The sequence below is a fragment of the Taudactylus pleione genome, unplaced genomic scaffold (genome assembly GCF_031769625.1).
Source record: "Taudactylus pleione unplaced genomic scaffold, aTauple2 ptg000182l, whole genome shotgun sequence".
NCBI classification, from domain to species: domain Eukaryota; kingdom Metazoa; phylum Chordata; class Amphibia; order Anura; family Myobatrachidae; genus Taudactylus; species Taudactylus pleione.
This window is the reverse complement of record NW_028284584.1, coordinates 895,001-919,132: the sequence shown is the minus strand read 5'-3', so window position 1 is coordinate 919,132 and position 24,132 is coordinate 895,001. Positions and strand designations below refer to the sequence as shown.

General features: G+C 45.7%; 2 protein-coding genes across 2 annotated transcripts in view; one reads left to right on the top strand and one right to left on the bottom strand.

Moving 5' to 3' along the window:
- Positions 1-5,170, top strand: part of AMPD3 (adenosine monophosphate deaminase 3) — a 446,942-nt gene extending 441,772 nt beyond the window's left edge. The window contains exon 15 of the mRNA XM_088476082.1: positions 2,097-5,170. Within this exon, the coding sequence (XP_088332208.1) occupies positions 2,097-2,273 (177 nt within the window). The 3' untranslated portion in view covers positions 2,274-5,170. The remainder of the gene's footprint in view (positions 1-2,096) is intronic.
- An 8,178-nt stretch (positions 5,171-13,348) lies between these two features.
- The window catches only part of RNF141 (ring finger protein 141), an 87,938-nt gene continuing 77,154 nt past the window's right edge, over positions 13,349-24,132 (bottom strand). The window contains exon 6 of the mRNA XM_088476080.1: positions 13,349-15,648. Coding sequence (XP_088332206.1) covers positions 15,492-15,648 — 157 coding nt within the window. The 3' untranslated portion in view covers positions 13,349-15,491. The remainder of the gene's footprint in view (positions 15,649-24,132) is intronic.

Sequence of the window (24,132 nt, the reverse complement as noted above, 5' to 3'; positions counted from 1 at the left end):
GGATATATCAAAGCAAGCCAATTAGGGGGGGGGGGGGGGGGAAGAGTCAGAACTGACCGTAGTCAAAATTGTGCGCCCAACACTTGCATCCTTTGCGGCAAATATATGGAAGCTGTAAACGTTTGTAACCATATGTCTGGATGAGCAGGTAGTTGCTTTGCAGAGCTGCTCCACTGAGGCACCATGTCGTACCGCCTAAGAGGCTCCAACCACACGAGTCGAATGAGCCTGAAATTGAGTCTGGAACCGTCACACTCGAGGACAAATATGCCTGGCTAATGGGGAAGTTACCCATTTAGCAGACCCTTTTCGGGCCATCAATCAATACTAACAGAGAATCCGTACACCTAAAAGACACAGTACGGTCCAAGTAAATGCTTGTTGCCTGTATGTACAGAAACTACGCACCCAATGCTTAAAACTATAAAAATAAATAAAACCTAACTAAAAAAAGCTAGGACCTACTAGCCAGTGCCTTACTCCAAAGGCACAAAACAAGACTGAGCTTATTGGTGGAAGGGGAGGGGTTATATAGGGGGCGGAGACAGTTTTCAATGAATCTAGTGTCTGACTCCACACCTCACTGTGCATAACCCAGAGTAACAGCATCCCCCAAAAGTAGCGGCATCCCCTCAGAGTAACGGCATCCCCTCAGAGTAACGGCATCCCCTCAGAGTAACGGCACCCCCTCAGAGTAACGGCACCCCGTCAGAGTAACGGCATCCCCGAGAGTAACGGCATCCCCGAGAGTAACGGCATCCCCGAGAGTAACGGCATCCCCTCAGAGTAACGGCATCCCCTCAGAGTAACGGCATCCCCTCAGAGTAACGGCATCCCCCAGAGTAACGGCACCCCCTCAGAGTAACGGCATCTCCGAGAGTAACGGCATCCCTCAGAGTAACGGCATCCCCTCAGAGTAACGGCATCCCCCAGAGTACGGCATCCCCTCAGAGTAACGGCATCCCCTCAGAGTAACGGCACCTCCCAGAGTACGGCATCCCCTCAGATAGACTATAAAGGAATACAAAACAGCTGTTGTTCTGTAGAGTGTACTAACTGTTCTGCAGATTACACTATAAAATAGAACGTACGCATTGCTCTGCAGATTACCCTTATTGTTGTATACGGTACAGCATACTGAGTGCTCTGCAGATTACCCTTATTGTTGTATACGGTACAGTATACTGATTGCTCTGCAGATTACCCTTATTGTTGTATACGGTACAGTATACTGATTGCTCTGCAGATTACCCTTATTGTTGTATACGGTACAGCATACTGATTGCTGTGCAGAATACCCTTATTGTTGTATACGGTACAGCATACTGAGTGCTCTGCAGATTACCCCTATTGTTGTATACGGTACAGTATACTGATTGCTCTGCAGATTACCCTTATTGTTGTATACGGTACAGCATACTGATTGCTCTGCAGATTACCCTTATTGTTGTATACGGTACAGCATACTGAGTGCTCTGCAGATTACCCTTATTGTTGTATACGGTACAGTATACTGATTGCTCTGCAGGTTACCCTTATTGTTGTATACGGTACAGCATACTGAGTGCTCTGCAGATTACCCTTATTGTTGTATACGGTACAGCATACTGATTGCTCTGCAGATTACCCTTATTGTTGTATACGGTACAGCATACTGATTGCTCTGCAGATTACCCTTATTGTTGTATACGGTACAGCATACTGAGTGCTCTGCAGATTACCCTTATTGTTGTATATGGTACAGTATACTGATTGCTCTGCAGATTACCCTTATTGTTGTATACGGTACAGCATACTGATTGCTGTGCAGAATACCCTTATTGTTGTATACGGTACAGCATACTGAGTGCTCTGCAGATTACAACACAACTATTGCTGAGTGGGATACTACTGTTGTATATTATGTACCTATTGTTCTATATGACAGTATTAAGTACTTGTTGTATACAGGCCGTCTCCTCTGGGTATCCTCAATAATAGCAGTCTTGGAGGGCAGACCCACATGACATGGAAAAGGGGCAATAAATGTGCGGCTTGCGCTGCATGTAGGGCGTATGTATATTGACACTCGATGATGAGTTCTCTCTTGTCTGCAGGAAAAGCAGCATTTCCTGGGTGCCGATTACAAGAAAGAAGGGCCGGAAGGGAACAGCATCAGTAGAACCAACGTTGCCCAGATCCGCATGGCTTACCGACATGAAACATTATGTAACGAGCTCAGCTTTCTAACGGACGCCATGAAATCCGCAGTCATTGCTTTGGCTCAGTCATAATGAGACCCTCAGCTCTGACCAGGGACAATCAGACATCTTGCTCAGATAACTGAATATTTACATAAGGGAAATATATCGCCGCAGAAATATAGGTTACATTTATCAGAGTGTTATGTGCGTCTTGTGCGGAACCCCAACTAGGTTACAGTGCAACCTTCAAAGCAGAGACCCTTCCCTTCCCTGCAATTAGGGGGTTGGATATATCACCTGCTTCACGTTTGTTGCTGTATAATTAAATGTGTTCTACATAAATATAACCTCAACCAATGGAATGGGTATAATATTGCGACACTTGTGATGCCGGCCGTCACTATACAGACAGCAGCATCCCGATGAGGACAATCCCGACAGGGGAACGCTAAGTAGTGTCCCCGTCCTATTTACCCCCTAACCCTCATTGCCTGTACCCTGATACTAACCCTCCCCCCTTAGTGCCTAACGCTAACCTCACCCGGTGGTGCCTGAACCTAACCCCCCTCTGTCTGGACCCTAACATCCCCCTCCTGCAGCCTGTCCCGCAGGGGGCGCCTAATCCTAACCCTCCCCCCGCAGCTAACACCTACCCGTCCCCGCTATACTTACATTCGGGATGCCGGTTGTCGAAAATCCGGCATTGGCATCTCTAGCCATGTCGGGACTCTGTGGCCGGTCTTCCGACGCTGATCGGGATTCCGGCACCGGCAGTTGGCATCCCGGGTGTCGGTAAATTAACCACATCTCCAACCAATACAGCATAGTTCAGTGGTTCTCAAACTCGGTCCTCAGGACCCCACAGGTCGCTTTTTGCAGGTCACCCAGCAGGTGCACAGGTGTATTCATCACTCACTGACACATTTAAAAAAATGCACAGGTGGAGCTAATTATTTAAAGGATTCTGTGAGGAGACCTGGAAAACATGCACTGTTTGTGGTCCTGAGGACTGAGTTTGAGAACCTGTGGCATAGATCAACAGAGAGAAGTGTGAGGGACAGAAATGTGGATGACTTACAGACGAACCGCAGATGGCACCAATCTCCTGTAAGCACCAATCTACATGATATATACTGCTTGTCTTATATACACAGGGGGTGGTTTATCATGTCTCACCCACTTTCTATGATTCAACCCATTGGGCACAAGCCACACCCATTTTGTGTGTCCTCAGCTGATTGGTTACAATATGCCTGAGAGCACCGTACCTCCCACACCCTGCATCCAATCACACTCTCAGCGATTGCCGGCTCTTCATTTGTCTGATGCAGATGAGACATATTAGAAGGGATAGGGATAGAGGTAGAAGGGGGAGGGTTAGGTTACTTAGATACCCGTGTCGGGATGCCATTGTCAGTATTTGATGGTGTATATATGTATGTGTGTGTGTGTGTATATATATATATATATATATATATATATATAAAATATTATACCTGCTGTGTGTTTGTGTATGTATGTATATAAGTATTGAACACATCCACATTATTCTCAGTAAATATGTGTAATGGGGCTATTGTAATGATATTTTCACCAAATGTCAGCAACAACCCATATAATCCACACATGCAAAGAGATCAAAACCATAGATGTCCATAAATTACGTTATGTGTAATGACACAGGGAAAAAAGTATTGAGCACATGAAGGGAGGTGCAAAAAGGCATGGAAAGCCAAGACACCAGCTAAAAATTATCAGTAATTAGAAAGCAAACTTGCCCCTTGTCAGTGCAAATTAATATAAGCTGGTCAGTCCCAATTTATGGCCTATAAAAAGGTGTCTTATTACCAAGGTGTCACACAAGAAACATCTCATGATGGGTAAAAGCAAAGAGCTCTCTCAAGACCTTCACAACCTTATTGTTGCAAAACATACTGATGGCATTTGTTACAGAAGGATTTCTAAACTTCTGAATGTTCCAGTGAGCACTGTTGGGGCCATAATCTGGAAGTGGAAAGAACATAATTTCACCATAAACCGGCCACGACCAGGTGCTCCTCGTAAGATTTCTGACAGGGGAGTGAAAAATAATTATCAGAAGAGTTGTCCAAGAGCCAAGGACCACTTGTGGAGAGCTTCAGAAAGACCTGGAATTAGCAGGTACAATTGTTTCAAAGAAAACAATAAGTAATGCCCTCACCCGCCATGGCCTGTATGCACGCTGACCACGCAAGACTCCATTGCTGAAGAAGCTTGTTTAAAGTTTGCTGCACAACATTTGGACAAGCCTGTGAAATACTGGGAGAATATAGTCTGGTCAGATGAGACCAAAATTGAACTCTTTGGGTGCCATAATACAAACCATGTATGGAGGAGAAAAGGTATGGTGTTTCTGGGGTGATGTGCAGTGCCAACAGTGAAGTTTGGAGGTGGGAACATCATGGTTTGGGGCTGTTTTTCAGTAAAGCATCCTAAGACCATTCATGTGTGGGGTTGCTTCTCAGCCAAGGGAGTGGGATCACCCACAATTTTTCCTAAGAACACAGCCATGAATAAAGAATGGTCCCAAAACATAATCCAAGAGCACCTTCTACCAACCATCCAGGAACAGTTTGGTGATGAACAATGTCTATTCCAGCACGATGGAGCACCTTGCCATAAGGCAAACGTGATAACTAAGTGGCTCGGGGAACAAAACATCGAAATTTTGGGTCCATGGCCAGGAAACTCCCCAGACCGTAATCCCATTGAGAACTTGTGGTCAATCCTCAAGAGGCGGGTGGACAAACAAAAATCCACGAATTCTGACAAACTCCAAGCATTGATTAGGCAAGAATGGGCGGCCATCAGTCAGTATGTGGCCCCGAAGGTGAGTGACAGCTTGCCAGGGCGAATTGCAGAGGTCTTGAAAAAGAAGGGTCAACACTGCAAATATTCACTCTCTGCATAAACTTAATGTAATTGTCAATAAAAGCCTCTGACACTTCTGTAATGCTGTAATGTTACCTCAGTATACCATAGTAACATCTGACACTTATGTAATGCTGTAATGTTACCTCAGTATACCATAGTAACATCTGACACTTCTGTAATGCTGTAATGTTACCTCAGTATACCATAGTAACATCTGACACTTCTGTAATGTTACCTCAGTATACCATAGTAACATCTGACAACAAGGTCTAAAAACACTGAAGCAGCAAACTTTACCAATACTTGTGTCAATCTCAAATCTTTTGGCCCAGGATGTATGTGTGATATATATATTATATATATATATATATACACACATATACACATATACATACAGACCAGGAGGTGCGGCACTCACGGACCCATATGAGGAAACACGAAGTTGAGCCAAATGATAACGTTTCAGTTCTTTATGTAACTGTCTTCAGAAAAGTACAAAACATACAAACAACATACCTTAAATAGCCCATCACCAAGTGTCCAATCCGCGCCGCGTGGTCAGCTTCCTCGTTCCCGCTGAGTCGCCGACGATGACGTCACCACTCACGGCGCACACCACATGACACCCACACCAAGCGTTGCTAAGCAACAAAGTAACAGATTGTTTAACCACATTACCACTTGCGTATGAAAAGACTGCATAGTACATCGTTATATTGTATATATACAGCAGTACATAAAGGCTAGTTAGCCGCCAGCAGTACCAAAGTAGACTGCTCAAATAACCCAATCACCCGGCTATACCGTTATTATTATTATTATTGTAAAAAAGGAGAGATGTATTATAAAGCGGAACATATCTCAACACACAGGTCATAATTGCTTAAACATCTAGCTCATTGGATTGGACACTTGGTGTTTCCTCATATGGGTCCGTGAGTGCCGGTACTGTGTTGTTTATATAGCGATTATATATATATATATATATATATATATATATATATATGACATATATACACACACAGTAGATGCATTCTTGATATGAGGACTCCAGACAGGCAGGTACTTTGTAAAGCAGTGGCTTTTTAATGGAGGCATTCACTGCACCTTAGCATACGTGAGGTTTAGGCCTAGACACACACAGGCACATAACAGAAAATATTAAAACATAAAAGTAAATGTCTCAGCACTCCTTGTGCTAATGTCTGTGGACCCTCCAAGTCCTGGCACACTAACGCTTACCACCACCCCCAGCCTATCGCCTGGCCAGCTTGTCCGGCATCAGGAGCATGAGCATCAGGTATGTGAGAGTATTAAACCCTTCCTGTGCTCCAGTGATCATTCCAGCTGGGTCTGTGTAAATGTGACAACTTGGAGTTCAACACCTCCACTGCTAATGCAGAACACACAGGTTCCACTTCAGCCTCCCTATATAATATGAGAAAGCCGTATTATTTGCAGGCGGTCAGGGAAAGATGAAAATACACTGATGGACTAGCGCCTGGCTTGTGATTGGATGATTGCGTATGAACTGCTGTGTAGGCGCTACATCGTCCCTCAGGCATATATATATTATGCATTTGCGTACTCGTGTATTAACAAGTTTTCTTTTCGTACAGACAGTTGTTTCTGCTGAATTCGGCTTTTTACGCTTTATTGATGCCAAATAGTAAATACATATTTGCATAACTATCTGCTCCATTATCTTTATTGTGAATAACTTCTTTCCTTCATGAAATATAAGATGGAAAAAGATGACAGAGCGCTCCGCTGCAGGCACCAAGCTACTCAGGCATCCAGCCACACTGCACTCTGTTATATATACGGCACCTTCCTAGTAATACAGACATCAGAGTGCAATGTGAGATGTGACAGAGAAGTGACTGCACTCACCCTGTTATATATACGGCACCTTCCTAGTAATACAGACATCAGTGTGAGTGCAGTCACTTCCCTGTCACATTACACTCTGATGTCTGTATTACTAGGAAGGTGCGGTATATATAACAGCGTGAGTGCAGTCACTTCCCTGTCACATTACACATTACACTCTGATGTCTGTATTACTAGGAAGGTGCCGTATATAACAGGGTGAGTGCAGTCACTTCCCTGTCACATCTCACATTACACTCTGATGTCTGTATTACTAGGAAGGTGCCGTATATATAACAGCGTGAGTGCAGTCACTTCCCTGTCACATCTCACATTACACTCTGATGTCTGTATTACTAGGAAGGTGCCGTATATATAACAGCGTGAGTGCAGTCACTTCCCTGTCACATCACACTCTGATGTCTGTATTACTAGGAAGGTGCTGTATATAATAGTGTGAGTGCAGTCACTTCCCTGTCACATTACACTCTGATGTCTGTATTACTAGGAAGGTGCCGTATATAACAGCGTGAGTGCAGTCACTTCCCTGTCACATTACACTCTGATGTCTGTATTACTAGGAAGGTGCCGTATATAACAGCGTGAGTGCAGTCACTTCCCTGTCACATCTCACATTACACTCTGATGTCTGTATTACTAGGAAGGTGCTGTATATAACAGGGTGAGTGCAGTCACTTCCCTGTCACATTACACATTACACTCTGATGTCTGTATTACTAGGAAGGTGCTGTATATAACAGGGTGAGTGCAGTCACTTCCCTGTCACATCTCACATTACACTCTGATGTCTGTATTACTAGGAAATGATAAAATACACAAACACATGGCCACGCCACGTGTCCCCTTCCGCACCCCTGCCATACAGATATCTTATTCATCTTATTTAAATGTATGTGATCTCTTATATTGTTGCAATAGTCATTTCCTATTTTTGTGATGTTAGTGAAGCATAGTCTATGATGGCAAACTGGGCTGTTGTTTACATAGTCAAACACAAGGCAATGTAACACCTTAGGCTACATCTGAGACACGTCCAGCTGACCTATGTTAATCAGCCACAGTATATCTTACGAGTCAGGTCTAAGAGAGCTGGGCATCCCATGCATGAAGTGTCCTATGCATAAAGGATCAAAATGAACAGTTAAAAAACAGTTGAACAAACATTGAACAACATCATAAAGCCGGTAATCTCTAAATGCAAACTATAAGTATTTGTATTCTACGGATTTTCTCTTTTTATTCTAAACCATCATGTACCAATTATTATTCATTCTTATTTCCCTCCATGGCATGTTCTCTAAGGCTATTGCATCCTTTCCTCTCCCTGCAGCTCACCCCTCTGTACATATTGCAGCCTCATTAATCTGCTCCCCTCTTGTGAACACACATGAGCTATTTACTTATCTTTCTAAATTGACCATAACATCCACAACCTGTCACCATAAAAAACTTTCATACAAAACCCAGAACTATATTTATATCTCTCTCCTTCTTCTCTTAGCTGGTGACATATCACCAAATCCAGGCCCTACACACAACAGAATATAAATCCAGCAAACCTCAGACACATCACCCTCCAAACACTGACATGTGCCTTATGGAATGCACGTTCTGTCTGCAACAAACTAACATCCACCCATGACCTCTTTATTTCTAATAACCTCAATCTTCTGTTTGTGTGAGCCATGTTTCTGTTAATGCCAGACACTGCCTCCCCTGCAGCGCTCTCACATGGTGGTCTACACGTCACACATACCTCCAGGCCTGGTAATAGTAAAGGAGGTGGGCTAGGAATACTACTGTCCCAATCTTTTACATATACAGTTATTCCACAGGTACCATCCCTTATACATTTACATCATTTGAAGTACATTCTGAGGACTTTCTCTCTGCGCATTGCTGCTATCCATCGTCCACCCAATCAATTTCTGGAACATTTTTCTGCCTGGCTCCCTCACTTCCTATCCTCTGACATCTCCACCATCATCATGGGTGATTTCAATATCCCCATTGACAGTCCACAATCCCCTCATGCCTCCAAACTTCTCTCCTTAACATCCTCTCTTGGCCTCTCCCAATGGACTGACTCCTCTACTCATCAAGATGGCCACTGCCTTGATCTTGTATTTACCAGTCTATGCTCAGTCTCTGATTTCACTAATTCTCCTTTCCCTCTCTCAGATCATAACCTTATCACCTGCACACTCTCCTCCATTACTTCAACTTCAATGCCTCAAACCCACAGAGATATTAATGCTATTAATTTTGAACAACTATCCACCTCTCTGCAACAATCACTCTTACCTATTTCTAATTTCACTTCTCCTGAGACTGCTGTATCACACCTGAACCAGACCCTAGAACTAGCCCTTGATGTAGTAGCTCCAGCTACCTATCACCTTCCGCGTAGACTTAGACGTCAACCGTGGCATTCCAAATTCACAAGACGCCTACAAAAACTTTCACATAAAGTAGAACGTCAGTGGCGAAAGTCTCATACTCCAAGTGACTTCCTCACATATAAGACGATCTAACACTCTTATCGTAATGCACTGGATAATGCCAAACAGACATATTTCCAATCTGTCATCTCTGCCCAAGCCTCTAACCCCAGGCGACTGTTTAATACATTTAAATCACTTCTTAACCCTCCGTCACCCAACCCACCTGCTACTATCAGTGCACAAGATCTGTCTTCCAATTTCAAAAACAAGATTGATAATATCCGAAATGAAATGGTATGCACTTCCTCAGCCAGGGTCTTGTTCAATTCCCTACCTGAACCCAGTGGCACGTTATCATTTGACCCCACTAATGAAGATGAAGTATCTACACTCTTCTCATCCTCCTACTCTATTACCTCTCCTCTTGATCCTATACCCTCACAAATCAGTAAAGCTCTGTCTCCTGTGCTCATTCCACACTTAGCTAAAATCTGTAATCTCTCTCTTTCTCTACTGGTATCTTTCCATCACTGTTCAAGCATGCAGTGATCACTCCCATTTTGAAAAAACAAAATTCTGACCCTAACTCTCTCTCAAATTACCGTCCTATCTCCCAGCTACCTTGCTCCTCCAAGCTACTGGAGAGACTTGCCTACACTCGCCTCACACACTTAACACCCACAACTTATTGGACAAACTTCAGTCAGGCTTTCGTTCCCAGCACTCCACTGAGACAGCACTGACTAGCCTTGGCAGTGACCAGATCATTTACAACCTTAAAGGCCACTATTCACTTCTAATTCTTTTAGATCGCTCTGCTGCCTTTGACACTGTTGACCACTCTCTTCTCATACAAACACTACAATCCCTAGGTCTTCAAGACACAGCCCTTTCTTGGTTCTCATCCTACCTATCTGATCGCTCTTTCAATGTTTGCTCTTCTGATTCTACCTCCATTTCGTTACCTCTATCAAGTGGAGTACCACAAGGCTCAGTATTAGGTCCTCTGCCAAGAGAGGTGGTATAGATTGAGAATAGCAAACTAATCAGCTCTTTTGGTTTTCAATAGCATCTGTATGCGGCTGATACTCAAATCTACCTATCCTCCCCAGATTTGTCACCATCTGTGCTGGTCCGTGTCACTGAATGTCTCTCTGCCATTTCATCTTGGATATCATCTCGCCACCTCAAACTTAATATTTCGAAAACAGAATTAATTATATTTCAACCGGCCAATAGTAGTTACCAACCTGGTATCTCTATTACTGTTGACAACTCCACAATCAACCCCACCTCACAAGCTCGCTGCCTAGGTGTCATCTTTGACTCTGAACTGTCTTTTGTTCCCCACATTCAATCTGTCTCTAAATCTTGTTACATACATCTAAAAAACAGCCAAAATTCAACCATATCTTACACAAGACACTGCAAAAACTCTTATACACGCACTCATAATTTCCCGCATTGACTATTGCAATAGTCTCCTTATTGGTCTTCCCAAAAACACGCTCTCCCCGCTACAATCCATTTTGAATGCAGCTGCGAGGTTGATCTTTCTCACCAAACGTTCAGTGTCTGCTGATCCACTCTGTCAGTCTCTCTATTGGCTGCCGGTCTTCTACCGTATTCAACATAAAATACTTACACTCACACATAAAGCTATTAACCAAACCACATCAACATACATCTCTTCACTTATCTCAAAATATCTTCCAACCCGACCTCTCCGCTCTACACAAGATCTGCGTCTCTCATCCCCGCGCATTACTTGTTCCCATGCACAGTTACAGGACTTTTTTCGGGCTGCACCCACCCTGTGGAATGCCCTCCCACGCATAATAAGACTTTCCACTAGTTTCCAAACATTCAAGCGTTCTCTGAAAACTCACCTCTTTAGACAACTTATCAGATTCCAGGACCTCCCACCTAACCTTTTATAGCTCCCTATCTAGCTCTCTTCTTATAGTAAACACCTATCACATCTTCTCTTTCTTCTATTTAACATCCTCCTAACCCTAGGCCAACTTTCCAGTGTGATTGCAGATGTTCTTGGTGGGCTGTATAATCCAATCGGGCTGGACCAATTTGCAATATGTAGCACCTATCCTTGTGTATCAATACCTATCTCCCTATAGATTGTAAGCTTGCGAGCAGGGCCCTCTTACCCTTATGTATGTATGTATGCATGTCTGTCCGTCTGTCTTTTACAACCCCGTATAATGTTAATTCAAATTGTAAAGCGCAATGGAATTTGTTGCGCTATATAAGAAACAGTTAATAAATAATAATAAATATTGCCCACCTTGCTATCCCTAGTGACCACCATGTTATACAGCCCCATTTGCCATCCTCATTCTGTGAGATCACATCGTTATTACTACATATGCCCATGGCCCATAAATGATCTATATGACACAGTGTATAGGTAATGTAAAGGCTGAATCGCGGTTATGGATCTCTGAATCTATCATCAAAGTCTATAATCCTAAATGTAATTAAACAATCTTTATACACTGCATTCACTTAGATCATATTCAGAATGTTCCAGGTATATGGTTTATACATTGGAGGTTTCCTTCATGTCAGCTCATACATAGGGCACATGGCTCCCAGCTGGGGGAACCGAATGGTTATTCCTACAGTAGTCTCTCTTCATGCCAACTCCCATTCCCAGAAATGTACATACGGAATAACCACCCTCAGCGTCCTCTTGCATTGGTGCAGACGTGTTTCTGGAGTGTCCACACATGGCCTGTGAGATGCTGCAAAGTGAGCCCCCAAGAACAGAACCGCAACCATGTCAGGCTGCACAAAGCAGTATGGTCAGATGGGAGATTCGCACCTCCTCAATAGCGGCAACTGGACTTATCTACCCTTCTGCTATGAACATTCATGATATGATTCTGTGCGATACTAGGACTCCACATTCGCTACTCAAACATGCATTCTAGCGTACCGTCACTCTCCCCAAACGTGCACTCTGGCATACAGTCACTCTCCCCAAACGTGCATTCTAGCGTACAGTCACTCTCCCCAAACGTACACTCTGGCGTACAGTCACTCTCCCCAAACGTGCATTCTAGCGTACAGTCACTCTCCCCAAACGTACACTCTGGCGTACAGTCACTCTCCCCAAACGTACACTCTGGCGTACCGTCACTCTCCCCAAACGTACACTCTGGCGTACAGTCACTCTCCCCAAACGTACATTCTGGCGTACCGTCACTCTCCCCAAACGTACATTCTGGCGTACCGTCACTCTCCCCAAACGTGCACTCTGGCGTACCGTCACTCTCCCCAAACGTGCATTCTAGCGTACCGTCACTCTCCCCAAACGTGCACTCTGGCATACAGTCACTCTCCCCAAACGTGCACTCTGGCATACAGTCACTCTCCCCAAACGTACACTCTGGCGTACAGTCACTCTCCCCAAACGTACACTCTGGCGTACAGTCACTCTCCCCAATATGTATTATGGCGTACCGTCACTTTCCCCAATATGTATTCTAGCGTACCGTCACTTTCCCCAATATGCATTCTGGCGTACCGTCACTTTCCCCAATATGCATTATGGCGTACCGTCACTTTCCCCAATATGCATTATGGCGTACCGTCACTTTCCCCAATATGCATTATGGCGTACCGTCACTTTCCCCAATATGCATTATGGCGTACCGTCACTTTCCCCAATATGCATTATGGCGTACCGTCACTTTCCCCAATATGCATTATGGCGTACCGTCACTTTCCCCAATATGCATTATGGCGTACCGTCACTTTCCCCAATATGCATTATGGCGTACCGTCACTTTCCCCAATATGCATTATGGTGTACCGTCACTTTCCCCAATATGCATTATGGCGTACCGTCACTTTCCCCAATATGTGAATAATAATCAGGACAAAAACATTGTTTCAAAATGATTTATTTTTAAACATAAAAAAACAAGCACAAGCACCGCGGGTAATTCTGTATAGAGGAACGGATTGTCCTCCCTTCTAAGCCATACTCTATACCTCCATCGCCCCCCTCATTGCCCACATCTCATAAAAAAAAGACCCATAACAGACCATGGGGTGAAATAATCGTCATTCCAATAACAATTTCAGGTTCCGCCACTTGTACAGAATATCCCCAGTGACTGTTTCCGTAGTGAATGCTACTCAATGTTCCTCCTTCAAAAGCTTCATGCAAATAAATACTATTACTATTAGCCTATACTGCAGACAAGGCAACTCCGCACATAGGATTCACAGACACTCAGGTTATGACCAACATACATTTTACCTAAAAAATAAAATATAAAAAAAAAAATTTAAAAAAGGACTAAGGGACTGGTTCAGACCTGCTCGCGAGTGCATAGCTTACATATGACAAGGCGTGGCAAGGAGGGGTCAGTGACTTCCATATGACAAGGCGTGGCAAGGAGGGGTCAGTGACTTCCATATGACAAGGCGTAGGAAGGAGGGGTCAGTGACTTCCATATGACAAGGCGTAGGAAGGAGGGGTCAGTGACTTCCATATGACAAGGCGTGGCAAGGAGGGGTCAGTGACTTCCATATGACAAGGCGTAGGAAGGAGGGGTCAGTGACTTCCATATGACAAGGCGTAGGAAGGAGGGGTCAGTGACTTCCATATGACAAGGCGTGGGAAGGAGGGGTCAGTGACTTCCATATGACAAGGCGTGGGAAGGAGGGGTCAGTGACTTCCATATGACAAGGCGTGGGAAGGAGGGGTCAGTGACTTCCATATGACAAGGCGTGGGAAGGAGGGGTCAGTGACTTCCATATGACAAGGCGTGGGAAGGAGGGGTCAGTGACTTCCATATGACAAGGCGTAGGAAGGAGGGGTCAGTGACTTCCATATGACAAGGCGTGGGAAGGAGGGGTCAGTGACTTCCATATGACAAGGCGTGGGAAGGAGGGGTCAGTGACTTCCATATGACAAGGCGTGGGAAGGAGGGGTCAGTGACTTCCATATGACAAGGCGTGGGAAGGAGGGGTCAGTGACTTCCATATGACAAGGCGTGGGAAGGAGGGGTCAGTGACTTCTATATGACAAGGCGTGGGAAGGAGGGGTCAGTGACTTCCATATGACAAGGCGTGGGAAGGAGGGGTCAGTGACTTACATATGACAGTCAGTCTCGCTCATGCGCAGTCACATACGGATGTCATTATGCGCCTGCTCCCAGCAGAAAGTGCGGCATGTCACACCTGAAGGAGCCGCCATGTCACGCGTGTTCTCACTAAGACAGACGCATTCTCACATCTACAAATGAGGTGGAATAAATGTGGCGGGAGATGCACAATTTGCTCGGTTATTAAGCTATGAAGATAAAAGTGCACAGCTGCAGCCTATGTAGTACAAGTAGAGATTATATTACAGGTTACTAGTTTATAACAGTTTTGGGGGAGTAAATACTGGGTTGAGCCCCACTCAGAAGTTCCCATTTATATTATTCCAGAAAAATAAATTCCTACATTACAAATAAACCTGGAAACATTAACTATTTAACTGCCAGTAGCTGGTGTTTGTAGTTCCCCAACACCTGGTTTGCCCCCTAGATCTGATTTTGAAGTGACTAAATGATGATAAGTGTGACCCACCGACGCCTCCAGGAGAAGAACGGCTTTGTTGCAGGACGTTACACGCTATGAAGTAGAAGTGGTTTGTGTCACCTTTTAGGTTATTATGTTGAAGGTGTAAAATGAAAATAGACAAATGTAATTATCAGACCATTAGTATAAACCCCTTACAGCTAAAGAAGCTGAATATATACAGTATTCACAAAGTGCAAAAGGAGACGACATTTTCTTACATTAATAAGTGCAGATTATACATAATAAGGTAAAAGCACAACTGTGTGTAGATAAAATAGATTCTTTTTCCGTTAGTCATCAGTAATATAACCAGTGTATTGCTCTGTATTCTAACGTTGAACGTCCACGGACACCATTTAAGCAAATAAAACACTTTAACACACAACATAAAAACAGTGCGGAAACCTTACTGACGGCCCAGAGCACGTGCAGGGAAAGTCTTCTTCTGTCCCAGTGGTCAGAAGAAGGAGTCGTTGGGTTGTCCGACCTCATCAGCCAAATTCAGAATGTAATTGGCCACATCATCCTGTGTGGGGGCATCAGACACCACCCATGAGTCATTCACCCCGGTCACCTGCAGGCGGCAGATGGGGCAGTTCCGGTTACGATCGCTCCTGTCGAGAGAACATTTTATGTTACAGATTTAAGAAATATTCTGATGCAAACAGACCTGTGCAAAACCAGGAAAGGGGAACAAATACAACTAATAAGTATGAAACCACTATTCCCATTGATAATAGGGGAAATAATATATGTACAGTCAGGGGCATAAATATTGGGACATTGACAGAATCTTCATATTTTGGCCTCTAATCACCACCACAATGGCTTTGAAATGAAACCAACAAGATGAGCTTTACCTGCAGACTTTCAGATTTAATTTGAGGGTAATTACATCCAAATCGGGGGAACGGTGTAGGAATTACAACGGGTTCTATATGTGCCTCCCACTTTTTAAGGGGCCAAAAGTAATGGGACTATCAGCTCAAAAGCTATTTCATGGACAGGTGTGGGCTATTCCCTCGTTATCTCATTATCAATTAAGCAGGTAAAAGGTCTGGAGTTGATTCTAGGTGTGACATTTGCATTTCGAATCAGTTGCTGTCGACTCTCAATATAAGATCCAAAGAGCTGTCACTATCAGTGAAGCAAGCCATCATTAGGCTGAAAAATCAAAACAAACCCATCAGAGAGATGGCAAAAACATTAGGTGTGGCCAAATCAACTGTTTGGAACATTCTTAAAAAGAAAGAACGCACCAGACAACTCAGCAACACCAAAAGACACGGAAGACCACGGAAAACAACTGTGGTGGATGACAGAAGAATTATTGCCCTGGTGAAGAAAAACCCCTTCACAACAGTTGGCCAAATCAAGAACACTCTCCAGGAGGTAGGTGTATATGTGTCACAGTCAACAATCAAGAGAAGACTTCACAAGAGTGAATATAGAGTGTTCACCACAAGATGTAAACCATTGGTGAGCCTCAAAAACAGGAAGACCAGATTAGAGTTTGCCAAACAACATCTAAAAAAGCCATTACAGTTCTGGAACAACATCCTATGGACAGATGATGTAAAGATCAACTTGTACCAGAGTGATGGGAAGAGAAGAGTATGGAGAAGGAAAGGAACTGCTCATGATCCAAAACATACCACCTCATCAGTGAAGCATGGTGGTGGTAGTGTCATGGCGTGGGCATGTATGGCTGCCAAAGGAACTGGTTCCCTTGTATTTATTGATAATGTGACTGCTGACAAAAGCAGCAGAATGAATTCTGAAGTGTTTCGGGCAATATTATATTCTGATATTCAGTCAAATGCTTCAGAACTCATTGACGGCGCTTCTAGTTAAGTGTGATAGGTAAGGGGTTAGTACCTCCATTTCTACGTAGATGAAGACAGTGGGTAGGTAAGTGTGATAGGTGGGTGGTTAGTACCTCCATTTCTATGTAGATGAGGACAGTGGGTAGGTAAGTGTGATAGGTAAGGGGTTAGTACCTCCATTTCTATGTAGATGAGGACAGTGGGTAGGTAAGTGTGATAGGTGGGTGGTTAGTAGGCGGAGGAGGAGCCAGACCTCAGAGGAAAGGCGCCCTGAGCTGAGTGGAGGAGCTGCTTAAATGGGGAAGCTGTCTCCACTTGCTGATTGTTTAATCCCCGGGACGTTGGTTTCCGCACCTAGCGGTGGCTAGAGCCTGCGTCCACTCAGCACCTCTGGTCTGCCGGGGGTATGACTGCTAACACGCAGGTCACCGCAAGCGATGACCCACTCTTACCTGTCCCCTTCACGTCCGGCTGCAGTCTGGGTCCTCCCGTGGGGCCTGCTAGCACTGACCCGGGATGCCCGCCGAGATCCCCAGTCTGAACTGGCGTTGCGACGCCGGAGGGGTGACAGAGTGGCAGCGCAGACGTCCAATGGACAGTCTGCTGCTGCGCGCTCAAATAGTAAAGGATAAAATAAATAAATCATAAAATAAAAAGTTTTAGGGCTGCCTAAGCAGCCCCCCACGTAATGGGGACAGACTCTAGATTTTAGTCAAAGTCCGCGAAGCGATAGCCCAAGGCCTAAGAGTAGCAGGGCAGAATGGCCACTATGAGAACAGCCTAAGCTGTACCTGGACACAAAGCTTTGAATATCACAAAGTAAAACTGTAGAACATGAGCTTTAGTGCATATAGTAATCTATTGTACACTGGCCTATATAATCCAAGGCTCCAGTATTAGAGTATGTGCTGCCGCAGCGAGCACTTACCATATGAATATATATCCCAGGGTTAACACAGGTGGCTGTGGGAATATAGGAGAGGAGCCTCCTGATCAAAAGTATAAAATTTTAGTATGTGCTGCCAAAGCGAGCATAATAAATATATATATATATATATATATATATATATATAATAAATTAATCAGAAATACACTGTATACATTGTTACTGTGGTAAATGACTATCAGACTAGCTGCAAACGTCTGATATTTAAAGGAATATCTACATAGGTGTATAGAGGCCCATTTCCAGCAACCATCCCTCCAGTGTTCTAATGGTACATTGTGTTGCTAAGCGTGTTAGAAGACTAATGGATGATTAGAAAACCGTTGTGCAATTATGTCAGCACAGCTGAAAACGGGTTTGCTCGTTAGAAAAGCTATAAAACTGGCCTTCCTTTGAGCTAGTTGAGTATCTGGAGCATCACATTTGTGGGTTCGATTATACTCTCCAAATGGCCAGAAAAAAAGAACTTTCATATGAAACTCGACAGTCTATTCTTGTTCATAGAAATGAAGGCTATTCCATTCGAGAGGTTGCCAAGAAACTGAACATTTCCTACAACGGTGTGTACTACTACCTTCGGAGAACAGCACAAAACAAGAGATATGGTAAGAACTTACCTTTGTTATCTCTGTTTCTACGAAGTCCATAGGGTCCACAGGGTTGACCTTGGGGGGTATAGATTGGGAACCAAATCCAGGCACCACGCAGTTAAAGCTTTTAGCTCCCAGGATGCACTTGGGTCCACTCTCCCTATAACCCCACCCCCAAGCCAGAGGCACCTTAGTTTGTAAGTAGCCAAAGGCCGGAAGAGGAGAGAAAAAGAGAGAAAACTGGAGCACTCAATAACCATACTCACAGAAATGGGAGACGGAAAACCGGTGACCAGCCACACAGCCCATATGAAGCCAGGTGCGTCAGGGCGGGCGCCCTGTGCACCCTTTGGACTTCGTAGAAACAGATATAACAAAGGTAAGTTCTTACCATATCTCTTGTTTTCTACTTCAGGGTCCATAGGGTTGACCTTGGGGATGTCCCAAAGCAGTTCAACCAAGGGTGAGGGACGCTCCTGTGCTGAGAGGAGAATCCGTCGCCAAAAAGGAAGCATCCAGAGCGGAAAAGGAAACCAATGCCTAGAACCTTAAAGAGGTGTGGACAGAAGACCACGTGGTCACCTAGTAAGGCAAAACAGCCGAGGTGCCACAGCGAGCCGCCCACGAGGGTTACATGGCCCGAGAAAAAACAAGCCTCAACGACAGAAAGGCCTGCCCAAGGGTAGGCCCCTGAGGAAGACATACGAGGCCATCCAGCCGACATTTGATTATAGGCCGGCCATCCCTTCCTGTGAAAACCAGAAACCGCAGACCACCAATAAGGAGTCAGATTTCCGTAAGGAACTTGAACGGATCACATAAATCCAAAGAGGCCAGACCACAGTCAATGAGGCCACACCCACCGAGAGGACTGGGGACTGAATGGCCGTACCATAAGTTCCAGAAGAATATGGAACCTAAAAACCACTTTAAGAAGAAACACAGGGCGAGAGCAACTCACACCCTGACATGATGCCCTCCAGAAGAGGGAGCCACATGAGAAAGCTCCCAATTCAGACACTCTCCTGGTTGATAGAAACACCCTGAGAGAAAGAGAGAGCCTAAACAATAGACCATGTAATGGCTATCACAACCAGCGGCTCCATTGACTGTCCCCGAAGGGACCGAAGAACCACTACTAACTCCCAAGGAGTCCCTAGGGAGGACAAATTGAGGCATAATCCAGAAAAACACTCCAAAGGATGAACTGGATACCAGAGTGGAGCAATTCCATATCTTAAACCATACTGACAGTGTAGAGAGCCGCACTGTCAGGAAGGCCAGGCCGAGTGAGAAACCCAAGCCAGCCGGAAGGAATGCCAGAATATCTGGAGATCCTGGACACCGGAGGATCGTATCGACAGGTACAATACCATATATAATTATGGCTGCCACAGTTTGTGGTAGGTCCCAGCAAAAGCTGATCTATATGTTCTAAACATTCCAATGATGACAAAGCCAGGGAAGCCGTAAGACCACTGTAGGGATGCAGTCAAAGACAAATGACCAAAGTCCAAGGCAAAACCAAGGACCCTGAGACAACAGGTCCGGGCAGTGAAGCATCAGGAATGGAGTATCGATAGAGAGACTCCGAAAATTCAAGTACCCCTGACATCTGGGGCAATCAGGAGCCACCAGCAGGAAAGCATCTCCGTCTCGATTGAAACATTTCCCTCGAGGAAGAAGGGAGACCGGAGAACATAGGTACGCAAAGTGGAAGGACCACTTCACCGACAAAGAGTCACTGAAAGTTTCTTCAGAATCCCGAGAGCTGGACTGTAACACCATAGTGTGATAAAGTCAGAAGGCCATGAGGGTCACCTCAGGGGCCCCCCCTGCTCACCAGGAGATGAAACCTCTCTTGGGAAAGAGACTAGTTCACGGGATGCACGTCGTGACTGCTGAGGACTCCCGCTTCCCAATGGAGAGCTCCTGAATTGAACGCTGCCGAGATGGTCGGGAGGAGACCCTCGGACTATGTCCGAATGTGTGACATACCCATCATTGCCACCCAACAAACAGTGTTGCTAAAAAGGAAGCCACTGTCCTGACCCTGTCGGACTGAACCTTTTCAGGTTCACCGGGAAACAAGAGTTATGCCAGAGTGAAGGCCCAAGACAGGCTAAAGTTCCAACAAGTTAATTGACAGGTGGAATCGACAGACGTCCAACTGCACTGAAATGGATGCGAACCAGACACTGTCCATAGCAAAGAATACCCTGGACGAGATGGCCATAGCCACCCGGAAAGGGACCGACTTGCCTCCGGAGAGAGCACATCGTTTGAACAGTGATCAGATAGAAAAAACTTGTTCCCTCTGGAGATAAGCCAATTATGGAAAGGCCTGGAATGGAACTGAGCCCATTCCACCCTTTCAAAGGCAGACACTGAATATTTGACCATGCATCCCAGAGTGTAAAGACATATGTCGACTGCGTAGACATCCATGTACTCCTAATGGAAGAGTGGAGATTCCGTCTTACGCCAGAAGAATTCTCAGATTCTGAGAATACAGCAGGGCTCCTAGATGAAGAATACCCAGAGAGGGATGCAGGGAGGACTTATTCCCCGTTGATTAAACGTCTGCACACTGAAGAAGCCACAATCATCCTGACCTGGATGTAAAGTACCCCGGTGATCCCGCTAAGAGCAGGAGAACTGACAGAAAATTCAAAACGCTGATAAACCCCTGTGGGGCTGAGGACAGTCCCAACAGGCAGAGCCCGAAAAATTGTAAGTGTTACTGTGATACAGCAAACCTCAGTCCATGCTGAGGAAAGGTCTCTGTAAGTACCCGTAGGCACGCGTCATGTATATCCAGTGATCCCATAAAGTCCCCAGGTTCCAAACATAGTATGATGGAGCATAGGGATTGCCTCCTGAGCTCAGGTAGCTTTAGGAACTGGTTCAGGGAATTGAGACAGAGAATAGGCCAAAGAGGACCATTCAGCCACCGCACCAGAAAGAAAGCAGAACAACCAGTCCCTCGCTGAGAAAGTGGGGATGGCCTAATTAGCTCCGCTTACCGCAACCACTGTATAGCTTTCTGGATTTGTAAGGCCCGGTTCGGTCTGAATAAGGGCCCGCGCATGTAAAGAGGCCGCCTGAGCAAAGAGAGGGCGTACCCTCCTACCCACATAGCAGCGGCAACTTGACACTAGTACCGGGCGAACTGAGAAAATCGCCATCTCCCAGTGGTAGGCCTGTCTCGTGAGGCTGAAGATATATCCGTAGGTTCAGAAGCATGATCGGCTGGCAGTCCAGGCCTGCTCGGTACCGGATATGCCGGCCCTTGTAGAGGCCGACAGTCTACGAAGAAACAGACCTTTAGGCTGACCCAGAGGACAAAAAGACTTAACAGACTTAGTCTGAGGCCTTGTAGTGGGCATAGCTGAAGGCTTTAAACTTGTCGTTAGTAATACTGCCAATGTTACTACAATCTTGTCAAGGTCAGGACCAAACAAGATCTACCCTATAGATGGTATCTGCACCTCTGCATTCCCAGAGCGCAGCCATAGGGTATTACGGAGGATACAGTCGGAGCCGGAACTCTGAAAGTTAGGAGACTGGTATCCAATATAGGCATTTCCACCTATGACATCTGCATATATTACGAGAGCAACCAAATACATTTGAACCCCAGACGTGTTGGAGAGGAAAAAACATTACAAATGCATCAGCTCAGTATGCAATAGTATTAACCAACCATGCTATAGCCATGGTAGGATGGGTAACAACCCCTGAAAGCGAGTACACTGATTTCAGGCAGAGTTACCACCTACGGATCCGAAGAATCCGACCACGCAGGAATGGGAGGCGTAGTAACGTCTGTAATCAGACGAGTAACACGCCCATCCACCCCAGGAGGGGCTCGTGATGACCCTCAGTGAATTTGGGACAGGAGGCCAAACACTGTTGTAATACCTCGTATCTGACAACAGCCAGAGTCCCGCTATGCGATCCACCCGCTAGTCAGCAACAGGTAACCCGAAGGCACGCAATACTGAGGGTGTATGATACAGGTGCAGGTCAACATTCACTCTAACCAGAATGGACCTGCTACCAGCCCTAAAGCAGGGATAATAATACCTGAAATAGGCTTCCCCCCGTGTAAGAGGGAAAGAGCCCAAAACAGTATCCAGTTCACGGCAGAGCCAACTGGGAAGTAACCACAGGGCGTCAACCACGCCAATTTGCGTTTCATAGAAAAACGACATCCACCCAGGGTGGCTGTTGTGGTAATCCCTGCAAGGGGCATGACAGACTATTGTGGCACCAGGGGGAATTCATATACTGCGAAAAACCCCTGCAGGGAGCGGTAGTCTGTGTCACAGGGGAAGAGCGCAAGAAACTGCGAGATACCTTGAGATGAAAAGGGCAGTATGGTGAAGTAACCCCAAGTGAGGTACAACAATGGGGCCCGCCTGGCGATCCGCAATTGAGAGGATCCCGAGAAAACAAACCGCCCAAGGGGGTCGTGAAAGAGGCCGGCACCAGATGACGCCGCATACAGAACCCTTTATGAGTTAAATCTTCCGCACTGACACCTGCAGCACATGGCTTGCAGGATAGTAAAAATGGGTGCAGTATAACGCTCTATCTCCTGGTCAGACATATCTGACCAAGCATTGCGATCAAGCAGCGCTATACTGGTCCTGACTGATGCTAAGATTAGCTGCAGGGACCCATTTTCAGCGTTTGCAACACAGTTCCATCTAAAATATGGCAACGTGCAGCACGCAACAGTATGTGACAAACCTCACAAATATTAACGAGTATATATATGTGAGGTCTCAGAACCACCCTAAGTACAGCTGTATTAGGGCAGATAAAGAAAAGGGATAGATATATACTGACAGGTGAGAGAATAAAGAACAGACAGTCAGCACTAGCATAAGTCACATACAATACAGATATATACATAAACATGTCATATAATATACTGCACTATTACACTGCATTCAACTGCCCAGATTCAGTGTCTGGGAAGGCTACAGCGCTGTGTACACTGACCTGATGGTGAGGTGCGCAGGGGGACTGGGCTCACTGCCATCTCCGGAGATTTCTGCTGCATCACAAGAAAATGGCCGCTGGAGACCTAAGAAGAAGCGTGGCCCGCGGAGGAAGCAGCTCAGCGACGCCAGACTATAGATACTGAAAGGCGCGCTGAGCTGAGGGGAGGAGCCGCTGTAACAGGGAAGGCTTGCTCCCCTGGCCGGCTATTAACCCCCGGGACGCCGGCTCCCTGCGCCGATCGCTAAGTCCCTGGTGGTCTAGTGGGCACACGGGGTATGGGGGGCCCGCCGCCACTGCTGGCGCCTCCGGTCTGTCCCCAGAGACCGGAGGCACAGGACTGCATTTCAAATGTGCGGGTCACCACAAGCGGTGATGCGCGACCTTACCTGCTCCCCGTGGATCCGGCAGCAGTCCTGGGCGCCCGCAGCGTCCGGCTAGTACAGACTCTGGGGTCCCGCTGAGATCCCCACATCTGTACTGGCGTCTCAGCACCAGCGGGGTGACGGAGCGGCAGCTTAGACGTCCTATGGACAGTCCGACGCTGCCGCTCTGAAGAGTCCAAAGTAAAAATAAAAACTTTGTCCTTCGAAAAAAATAAAGCTTAGGGGCTGCTAATCAGCCCCCCCTGCGCTAACGGTGACCCGACTCCGGCCGGGCACCAACTTAAACTGAGGTGCCTCTGGCTTGGGGGTGGAGTTATAGGGAGAGTGGACCCAAGTG